The sequence below is a fragment of the Cupressus sempervirens genome, chromosome 4, assembly GCF_028749045.1.
Source record: "Cupressus sempervirens isolate cs-2001-9-10 chromosome 4, ASM2874904v1, whole genome shotgun sequence".
Taxonomy (NCBI): domain Eukaryota; kingdom Viridiplantae; phylum Streptophyta; class Pinopsida; order Cupressales; family Cupressaceae; genus Cupressus; species Cupressus sempervirens.
The window spans coordinates 392,383,684-392,395,680 of NC_143121.1; the positions used below are offsets into that span (position 1 = coordinate 392,383,684).

General features: G+C 34.7%; 1 protein-coding gene across 2 annotated transcripts in view; it reads right to left on the reverse strand.

The window, feature by feature from the left end:
• The window catches only part of LOC149561700 (pentatricopeptide repeat-containing protein At5g15010, mitochondrial-like), a 107,704-nt gene extending 96,064 nt beyond the window's left edge, over positions 1–11,640 (reverse strand). For both annotated transcript variants that reach the window (XM_089825245.1, XM_089825244.1), the window contains exon 1: positions 9,068–11,640. In XM_089825245.1, the coding sequence (XP_089681371.1) occupies positions 9,850–11,493 (1,644 nt within the window). In that variant the 5' untranslated portion in view covers positions 11,494–11,640 and the 3' untranslated portion in view covers positions 9,068–9,849. The remainder of the gene's footprint in view (positions 1–9,067) is intronic.
• Positions 11,641–11,997: the final 357 nt, after the last annotated feature.

Sequence of the window (11,997 nt, forward strand, 5' to 3'; positions counted from 1 at the left end):
CTACAATCTAATAGCACATATAGGTATAGTTGCCAAAACAGATATTTCTGCAAAATTTGTCCACCAAAACCCAAAGTAACAGCACCACCAAAAAATTAAGAGATTCTACTCAAAAAGGAGTTTGTACACCCAAGTTATGGCCCTCCAATGTTAGTTTTTTGTTGTTTAGCTCGGAAGGTGGAGTACAATTGCTTTAAAGAAACTCGAGTTGGGATATTTAGTAAGAACTTTTGTTTTCTATTCTTTAAAAGAATATTTCTATGTTTGTGAGTTTGACAAAAGCAAGGAATGATTTTATATATGAGAAAAACGAGGAACGATTTTATATTTGATTTAAAGCCAAAGAAAGCAAGGAAAGATTCTTTTCTTGCAAGCTAAGTAAAGCAGTTGAGCTTTATATATGTTAAGTTGTTGAAACAAACTTGGATTGGATTCTATTGTAATCTGGAGAAGTTGACTAAGAGATCCAACTTTTGTAAGTTTTCCCCCAAACTAGGGTTTCTCGGGTATATCTATTTTATTGTCTATGTGTGATTGGCTTCTGTTATTTTTTGCTTCCGCTATTAGTTTTCGTTAATTAACCCATAGTATTGATTATTATAAATTAGATAGAGTTTCTTCCTTTCTGTGAATTTATTGCACAATTAATCAATAGTTGGGTTATGAGAAATTAACATGGTATCAGAGCTATGAGAAATTTAACATCGTATCAAAGTTATAAACTCTAAATACAAAACCAAGATTTGAGACACAGATATCAGAAGAAGAAAATAATGATTTTTATCTCAAGTTTCTTTTATGGCTATGGCAACTAATTTTTGTGTAAAGATGGGTTGCAAAGTGGCTATGGTGATCATCCTCTTGCATAGGGTTTTCATGGTGCAGAGCCAAGGAGCAAGAATGGATGGAGTAGAGTTCAGTTTCCAACTATGAGTGGTATACTGGTTGTGGAGAACTAAAGTAAAGGGAAGAAAGTTCCCTAGATATCAAAATAAATAGATTTCCTGGATATATGGAGTGGAAGAGATTTCCTAGAGACATTGAGTGGAAAGAGATTTTCCAAGAATACAATTAGAGAAAGATATTTCCATAATATATTGGGAGAGAGATCTCATGGAAACAATTGAGAGGAAGTGAGTTCCTTGACACAAATTTTTGTGCGTACATTCAATGAGAGTTTTGTCTTAGCAAAGAGAGGATTGTGAGACTGAAGTTATTTTTGTATAATTGTTTTGATAATCTTATGATCCGTTATTGTTCTTGAGGCAAGATAGAAAGTGTGGTTGTAGGTTTTCTTCATCATAGATTATGTCAAGGGGACAATAAAACTCTAATAGATTCCAACAGAGGAACAAATACCGGATATCTTGACAAGGCTTTGGTGAAGAATAAGTTTGTTTTCTTCAGGGTAAGCTAGGTGTTGTGTAGAACACCTTCCTGACTAAGAGTTGGATATTTAGCAACAACTTTTGTTTTTTATTACTCAAAAGAATATTTCTAGGTTTGTGGGTGTGAAATAAACAAGAAATGATTTTATATATGATTTAAATCCAAAGAAAGCAAGGAAAGATTTTTTTCTTGCAAACTAAGTAAATCAATTGGATTTTACATATGTTAAGTTGCTGAAACAAAATTGTATTGGATTCTATTGTATTATAAAGAAGTTGACCAAAAGATCCAAAAGATCCAAAATTTGTAGGTTTTTCCCCAAACTCGGGTTTCCTGGGTATATCTGTGTGTGATTGGCTTATGTTACTTTTTCGCTTCCACTAAGAGTTTTCATTAATTAACCCAGACTATTGATTGTTACAAATCAGATAGAGTTTCTTCCTATGAACTTATTGTGCAATTAATCAGTTAGTTGGGTTATGAGCAATTAACATTTAGTTGGGTTATGAGAAATTAACATTCCAAAGTCAAATTGCAAATAATGAGAGGTCAAGATTGTGCAAACCTTACTTATTTCAATGAAACACTGGGTTAAATTTCACAGTCATATGGCCATCACTAGAAAAGAAAAATACCAGTTTTGATGGCCAAACAACCATCAAATTTTAGACATCTCAAAAAAATTCTCCAATCTCAAGTTGATGATTAAATGATCATCAAAGCAAAGGAAAAAAGTGAAATGACGGCCAGATGACCCTCAATTTTAACGAAGTATACCTATGCGTGTGGCAAAACATTACCTAGGAGCCTGTTGACTATATTTATGGCCTTCTGACATGGTACTGATGCAACAACTAATGTGGTAATGATGTAACACTCCTACCACACGTCACATTATGATTGGGGGAGTTTGTGCTGACAAAGTCATTGTACTGGTGCATGTCTCACTATTATAAGGCCATGTCAGCACCACATGGATGTGTCGACCTATAAAAGAGAGTTACGTAGCCAAGTTAAGTACTACCGCACAAGCTGGTTTTGGGCAGCAGCTACAAAGGAGGTCAGGTGGCAAGCAAAGGCCAACCAAGCCTTGGCAAGGTTGAGGCAATGCGGCTGAGGAACGAAATAGGATGCCTAGTTGGGACTTTTTAGTCCCACATCTATGGGCGTTAAGAGAATTGTATTGTTTTTATACCAATAAACCCATGGTGAATGCAAATAGTATACACTACAATGGATGCCAGTAGAAATATGGTCACCGCTTGTTGCTTGTTGTCCTCAAACTTTGTTTTGGGCCAGAAGATTGCCTCAAAACTCAAGGATGAGATTCGACAACCTAGTCCTTGTTTGTGTACAAGTTGTTTGATTACTGATGACCTCTAGGACTTTGTGATCTCTAAAAAAGACGATCTAAATTAGGCCAAATTTGTAAAGAAAATTGCCTCAAATTTGGCTTTCGCTCGCTACAAGCAAATTTATAAAATTAGTCAAAAAATGAACCAAAATGCAATGGTGAGATCAGATTTCTCTAGACACCCCCACAAGTTGTTGTTCCCCCATATGTAAATCAAGCCCTCCAATGAACGAAGCAAAAAACTCTCCAAAGGCTATGCAATGAATGTTCTTATGGCTCTGATACCGTGTAAGAATTTGTCAAAGGCAATATGCCAAAATCTACAGGCCCAAAGAATAGCACAGCAAGAGAGACAATGATATGATCAATTAATTGACTGGGTTCATTAATTAACAATAATGAAGATAATAGATGTGTATAATGTAAATGTGACAAAATATATAAGCAATGTGTCATGAGCCCTAATAATAAATAAATAATAGATGATGACTATAGGATAAAACCTAACATGATAATTTAGTATTGACTCAAATGAAAAGACCTCCATTATTATACACACGAATATATTAACTCTAATAATACATATTATCATTTATTTCAATGTCAACATTACTAATGAATATTTCAATGTCAATCAAATTTAATTTTATTAAGTTAATAAGGTTTAATAATTATTAACAATCATGATTCAATAATCACTAATCCTAAATAACAAAGATATTAAATCACTTATCAAACTAATAACGTTGATTGTAGAATGACAAGTTTAAATTAATAATGAATTGTAATAAATTATTTTACTTAGTTAAAGCAATGAGCCATGTCAACGGACGGGCACATCCTTTGTGCCCAACAACATATATAACCGCTTACATAGTGAGGTCAAAAGCATCATCGAAGAACTGTACAAAGAGGGAAAGGAGATAAGCGGGTAAGACAAGTCAATCACCGCCTCGGCTTTTGAGCAAACTACAGAAATGGCAACAATCCATGCACGTGGATTTTGGAAAGGTACATTGTACCAAATTCTTATGATATGACTAACAACACATTAGTAGTGTGGATATGTATATATTAAATTAAATGATTAATCATATTACTAGTTATGTCCACTTAAAGTAAAATTGATTTTTTACAAATAGATTCTAAATTCATTAGTAATGTTGTAGGTCTAACATATTTACCATTTACATATTTGATTAGTTTAATATAATTGTAATTTGGTAATATTATTAGTAACATGAATAGGATCATAAGAATTTTTAAATTTTGAATATGTAATGGGTAAGGAGTTTGCAGATGAGAAAGGATAATTTGATCATGTTTGAGGCATTTGAGTCCCAATATGGGCAGCTATGAGGGAGCCTTGGGTAGATTGTTTCTTTCTTCGAGAAGCAATAATTCTACCATCCATTACGTAGTTAGATACATAAGGAGGAATGACCTTATTCAATATTACTAATGTTGAGTGAGAATTGTATTTTATTCATGCATTAAGACTAAATGCTAAATTCAACCCTATTTCATACTATTAGGAGCAAGGGTCATCACAAGTGATATCAAAGCATGATCTTGCCATCCTATAGGGTAAAAGATTAAATAAGGAAAAAATAGGAATCTAGTAATATGTGTATTATGTGTATGCCTGTGTATACTTAGTGTCTTTATGCATCAATGTGTATACATTGTGTATACTTCATGTCTCCACGCATCGACGTGTCAGCTTTGTATCTACTTCGTGTCTTCACATATCCATGCATATGTTTGTTATGGACCTTCCTATATATGATGTCAATATAGACGTATACTTAAAAAAATGTTTGCGTATTGAGTCTAATTCACTATATAAAGGAGCTTATATTTATGAAGTTTACATGAATGTATATAACTTTTAATGCAAAAGAGATTAGGATGCTTTAGCCAATTCTCTTATTCACTTACTATACTTTTGGGAGTTAACAGATGGTGTTGTGTAGGGAGAGGTGGGGTGAAACCGGAGGATATATTGGTGTCAAGCACTCTATGATGGCAAATCCACACTCTCCTTAGGATGAGTATAGGAGGGAAGTAAGGAATCAAGGTTAAAAACACATGCTAATCACTAGAGGCATTATAAGATATATATCATCACTTAAAATTAATTAAGTTGTTTGGATGAACATTTTGTGATTATTGACAGCCTTTGAGTTGGGGTCATGATTGTACTTCATGATTTGAGTATGATCATTATTTTAATAATCTAGACTAGAGTAATCAAGACATAGGAATTACTTTAAAAATAATCGAAGCTATTGATTTTAACAAAGGATTATATCTAAGTTATAAAGCGTTGTGTAAGAAATAGAAATCGCTTGAGAGCAACCAATTTGAGGAAGGGCGAACTTGTCATGAGCCCTAATAATAATAAATAATTGATAATGCCTATAGGATATAACCTAACATAATAATTTAGTGTTGACTCAAATGAAAAGACCTCCACAATTATACACACAGATATATATTAAATCTAATAAATGATAACACATGTTATCATTTATTTCAATGTCAACATTACTAATGAATATTTCAATGTCAATCAAATTAATCTTATTGAGGCAATAACAATTTAATGAAGTTCAATAATTATTAACAATCGTGATTCAATAATCACTAATACAAAATAACAAAGATATTAAATAACTTATAAAACTAATAATGCTGATTATAGAATGACAAGTATAAATTAATAATGAATGGTAATAAACTATTTTACCTAGTTAAAGCAATGACCCACGCCAACGAACGAGCGCGTCCTTTGTGCCTAGCAGCATATATATAACCACTTACATAGCGGGGTCAAAGGCATCATCGAAGAACGGTACAAAGAGGGAAAGGAGATAACGGGTAAGACAAGTCAATTATTGCCTTGGCTTTTGAGCAAAACGCAGAAATAGCAGCAGTCCATGCACATGGATTTTGGAAAGGTACATTGTACCAAGTTCTTATGATATGAGTAATGACACATTAGTAGTGTACGTCCTTTGTGCCTAACAGCATATATATAACCACTTACATAGCAAGGTCAAAGGCATCATAGAAGAACAGTACAAAGAGGGAAAGGAGATAAACAGGTAAGACAAGTCAATTACTGCCTTGGCTTTTAAGCAAAACGCAGAAATAGCAGCAATCCATGCAAATGGATTTTGGAAAGGTACATTATACCAAGTTCTTATGATATAAGTAAAGACACATTAGTAGTGTGGATATGTATGTATTAAATTAAGTAATTAATCATATTACTAGTTATGTCCACTTAAAGTAAAATTGTTTTTTTGCAAATGGATTGTAAATTCATTAGTTATGTTGTAGGTCTAACATATTTACTATTTACAAATTTGATTAGTTTAATATAATTGTAACTTTGGTAATGTTATTAGTAACATGAATTAGATGATAAGGATTTTTTTAATTCTGAATATGTAATGGGTAGGGAGTTCGCACAGGAGAAAGGGTAATTCAATCACGTTGAGGCATTTGAGTCCCAATATGGGTGTGAGCTGGAAGTAATTCTACCATCCATACATAGTTAGATACATAAGGAGGAATGACCTTATTCAATATTACTAAAGTTGAGTGAAAATTGTATTTTATTCATGTATTAAGCCTAAATGCTATATTCGACCCTATTTCATACTATTAGGAGCAAGGGTCATCAAACAATGCATGATAACTACAAGTTAAGCAATGGATAAGCTATCACCTACACTCGGTGGCATAACATTCCACCAAAGGTAGATCATTCTCCATTATACAATAAAGTATGTGCAACTATGTGAGAATGATAATGTGATAAGAGCACTAAAGGTGAATCTCACACATAAAGTGAAAATAAGATAAGAACTATCACCACCTAAAGTGAAAATCAATGACCTTTTCTTTGCCTTTTTCATCGTTGTTGCAAATTTTAAAACTTTTTCCTTTATCAAAACCAAGACCACTCTTGTCCTTGGGTGTTTTCTGAAAGTTGAGGATTTCATCAAGCATAACAATGCCACTTTTAAGTTCCAATTCTTTACCAATTTGTTCTTTTGCATCCTTCAATTCCTTCCTCAGGTAACAACCTCTTCCTCAAGCTAAGTGCATTCAGTAGATTTGTCAGGTAACTTGGTTTCCAGACAATTAATAGCAGTCTTCTTTCCTTCTTCAACTTGAATCTTCAGATGGACTATGTCATCCTCTGCTTTCTTAAGCTTTTCCTGATATTCTCTACATAGAATTCTACCATCTTTCAGATCATCAAGAGTGAATTTAAGTTCTTCTTCAAGATCCACAATTCCTCCAACATCTCATCCTTTAGGTTCCATGGCATCTATCTTTTTCCAAAACAATCATTGTGTTCAAATGAAGGATCTGCCTCAGTTGTTCAACTGTTACTTCAAGAACCTTGTTCTAATACCAATTGTTCAACACTTCCAGATGCAAAGAAGAGGAGTAGGAGTGAATCAACATATATTAAAACTTAATCAATTATTAATCATACAATCCATTCATCACACATACAGAAGTAAATAACAAGAGCAGAACATGCAACACACAAGAACAGCAAGATTTTTACATGGAAAACCTGAGGAGGGAAAGCCACTGTGAGATCCAAACTCACATTACATGGAAAACTGATTAACAATGATTGTTTTAGGCTCTTGACCGAGGAAGCTCGCTGCTCTTGGAGACTTGCAGACAAAGGCACACTACCTAGGGACAAGATAAAAAGGACTTGCGGTCTGAAGGTCACTTCTTCATCCTCTAAAATGCTGGTTACAGTTCTTTACTTCATAGTTCATACATCAGACTTGACTTCATCATTATGTTTCCCAACATTCACTAACTATCTGCTCTGCATCCACATTTGCACACCTTCCATACATCAGACACTCAAACAGCTCATTCCACAAAAAAATTTGAGCATATATATATATATATATATAGACATAGACCAGAAGAGATGAAACATATAGCATGCAATTTGTCGGTCAAGAACCCTATCTCCAATACCTTGTAGAAGGAAATGAAAAATGTGTGAAACATCAAACCAAGTCGGCACAACCTGCAAGCACTCCCAAAACTTTGCATTTATCACCACAGTCCAAAACACTTAGGTCAGCTCCAAAATATAAAATCGATAAAGCAAGCCAACTGATAAACCTTAATTCACAATGGAGACCATCAAAAACACTTGCAATGCACAACATATCATCTCCTAAAATCAGAAAAACATATCTGAAAGCCACAGCCCAAAACCATCAATGAGTGGACACTCTATCACTATGCAAACCAACACACAATCATTCACCATTTTATCTACAAAAGGTTTGAGCACTTGAAACCTGGAATGTACCTTCCCTGTAGACATTTAATACACATACTAAAACAACAAGCCAAGACATTATGATGCAGAGCAGTGTAGACCAAAATACTGTTACTCTGTCAGTGATAGTCACTTAGCCATGCCTTAACCAAAATTTCGTACAAGCACTTGGACATCACCTTACCATTTGAGAATAAACTTTAATTACTTTGATACTACATATACAACAAAGTTTGACACCAATGACAACATAATGCATATCGCCAAGAAGTTCCTTTGATATATGTATCAATATTTTCAAAAAATGGGAGAAAAGCAGAAAAAAGTGGCTGTTTCCCAATAACAATGATAGATAACTTTTTAAGGTAAAACAAGATGGTATTTGGCGCAACTACCCAAACATAAGCAACCCTGGGCATCGTTCCTACTCCACAAACTAATAAATAATCCATAAGAATTCAGTCTCTCAATCTCACACTGATGCATGCCTCTTTACTGGATAAACTGAACACAAAGTTCAAATAGACCTCTATGTTAAAGCTTTTGAAAGAGACAGATTTAAAAGATAACAATCCTAGGCAAATAGATACAACTATTGCACTACATAAGAATTGATATTGTGGTATCAAGAGTTTACATTATATATTTTTTTTAAATATATACTTGTGCAATCCAAATTAAGAATCTCTTCTTATGGAATTTCCAGCGTATCTGTACAATTTTATGTGGATGATTAAGCTGCAGCTACTCAGACATTTAAATACATTGAATAATGCATCTCAGGCATTTGAGGAAAGAAGCTCCAGGTTATAACGTATGTAGGATTCAAGTAAACTGTTATCCTGTGAGTAGCTCTAAATGCATTAAAATCTCACCTACAGTGAACATTCAATTCAACAAAAATTAAGGCTTTCTAGAACAGCGCACTGAAACAGCAGATATTTTAACAATATTTGCATTAAGGCTTTCCAGAACAATACCTTTGAGAGATTCTCAAACAAAATGCACCTTTCTCGCCTCCAACAGCAACATATACTGCAGCTCCATATCTGATTGTTGAATCATGCAGTGTAAATAAAAAGGATTTTTTTCAGAGGTAAATCTTGAATTTTCCATAGGCAGCTCAGGCTTGCTTAATTTCTTGAATTTTCAATAGGCATCTCAGGCTTGCTTAATTTCTTGAATTTTCCATAGGTAGCTCAGGCTCGCTTAATTTCTTGCAGCTGGTTTTAACACTATAATAAGCCCTTGGTAGCTTGACAAATCCAATGCACTGTGAGGATACTGTTTATATATTGGGGCAAAATTGTCACAATCTCCTCTATGCAAATAAATACAGCAACGCAAGAAATATTTTTATAATACATCATTTTTTTTAATTCATCTGCTCATACGGTAATCAGCCTTTTTCATGAGACGCATCCTTTACAAGTGACAGATAGGAATTGAAGAAAGGATTGACACTCATCCGATTCCTCAATCAAAGGATTTAAGGTAATATCATATGAGTCTACAAGTGACAGATAGGAATTGAAGAAAGGATTGACACTTACGATGTTCCTCAATCAAAGGATTTAAGGTAATATCATATGAGTCTTGATACAATTAGCTAACATACCCTCTAAACAGAACATAAACTTGTGGGGAAATGAGGAATTCAATTATGTGCATATTGATCAGCAACAGAAAGCCTTTTCTTGGAAAACTAATCGATCAGATCATCAAAAAGAAGGATAGCACATCATTGTTTCTCTAAAGTTCATTACTGATACTCGATGCTCCTCATTTTCTCTGAAAGGGCGTGAACGGACTGATGCTTTTGTGCAACTTCTAGCAAAACCCTGACCCTCTTGTATGCGAAGGAACTGGGCTTATGTCCTTTTTCGATAGTCTCATAGAAGCACTTTTCTGCTTCACTTAACTTGCCATTATCACAAAGTCCATCTATCAATACATCTAAAACCAGAGAATAAGAACCAAAGCCCTTCTCAATCATATCATCCCATAACTGAAGGGCTCTGTTGAATTCCTCGTGAGAGCAAAGCAGCCTCATAAGTAAAATACATGTCTGGGTACAGGGAAAGCATCGAGTCTCAAGCATTTTCTTGTAAACATCCCAACCCTCTTCCCAGTATTTTGACCTGTAATAGTAACGAATAAAAATATTGTATGTATTAGAATTAGGATCGACACCTTCTCTCACCATCTCATCAAGCACTTGGTATGCATCGCGTACCCTCTGTCCCATACAAAAATTCCTTATCACTGCATTGTAGGCTGCTGTATCAGGAGAATAACCATGCTTTCTCATCTCGGCAAGCATCTTACGAGCTCGATCATTCTGACGAATCATTCCAAGCCCACCAATTAAAATTGTATAAGTCTTCAAATCAGGATGGCACCCATTGTTTTTCATTTCGTCCACTATCTTTAGAACCTTCGTCATTCCCCTGTCTCGGTAAAGTGCATCCCTGTCTTTGCAAAGGGCATGAAGCAGGCTATTATAGGTAACAATATCCGGTGTCTGGTCTAGTTGTAACATCTCATTATAGAAATTTAGGGCTGCTTCAGCTGTTTGCCAACCAGACAAAAGTATATTGAAACTGTGGGTATCGGACTTGAACTTTTTTTTGAGTTGATGGTAAACAATACGGACGTCCTTCATGTTTCTCTCCTGACACAATGCTCTCAGGAGGGCATTGAAAGCGTTAACGTCTAGTACACCAATGTAATCCTCAAGCCTCTCAAATGCTTCAAGGGTTTCCCTGAGAGAACATACCTTTGCAAACCTGGCCAAAATTATTTGCAGTGTTTTATGGGTGATTAATTTCGGATCACTATCATGCATTTCCTCCAACAATTCCCACACCATGTCAAATTTTCTCATTCTTGCAACAATAAACAACATTTGATTGTACGCTTCAGAAGTGTGAGAATAGTGGTCCCGACGACCCACCCAATAGAAAAACTCCATAGCCTTGAATCCATTTCCATTGCTGAATCTCACCCTTTTCAGCACATTTTCTACTAATATGCTTGTAAAAGTTACACCAGTATTTCGCAACGCATGAGCCATGTTGTTTTCAGAGGAACGCCTGTTAATAACTCTATATACGGTTTCTACATCCGGTCCCTCATCATCCTCTCCTATCAAGTGCTCTGAGATGGGATTTTGCGGTTCAGAAAAACCTACCAGTGAAGAGCTATCGTGAGTTGTTTTGTTTTGTGGGTAATAGTGCTTTGGTTTGTAAGCTACTGCTGTGCTAAAAGTACAACTGTTAGCAGCAGTTGAAAATGTATAATGTTTAAAATTAGAGAGAGATATCTTCGCAGACCTACTCATTGTCCACTGACGGTGTCTGTGTATACCTCTCATATTTTCTGCCAAGCTGAACAAAATCTTCATCCTTTTCTGCAATTTGTTTAGCCCTGGTAATCATCGAGAATGCATCAACCTTGACTGGCACAAAATTTAATAGGATGGAGATGGACGACTGCAAGACGTGAATATGTTGCGGAAAAATGACCTAGACAATAGTGTTTTATAATTGAAGACATTTTATAAATGGAGTGGCAAATAAAATTCCTTTTCTACAAATATAGTCTAATTTTTCTAAATGAAGAAAAATTACGGATTTTGAACAGATTCTCTATGATTCGATACAATATTGGATTAAGTGGGATTGGAATTCTTTGTAGATCACTTAGATCGAGCCAAGCATTGCAAGATTGAATTTTGACGAAGTTCTATCATATATTGAATTTTGACGAAGTTCTACCATATAATTGTATGCCTTGTCCATAGGTTTATTAGCGCAGGAGGTTTTTTATAAAGTTTGAATATTTTGATTTTTTTTTTGAAATGGAAAAAAGCTATTTAATAGTAAGGGAGATAATTAATTTGTGAAAC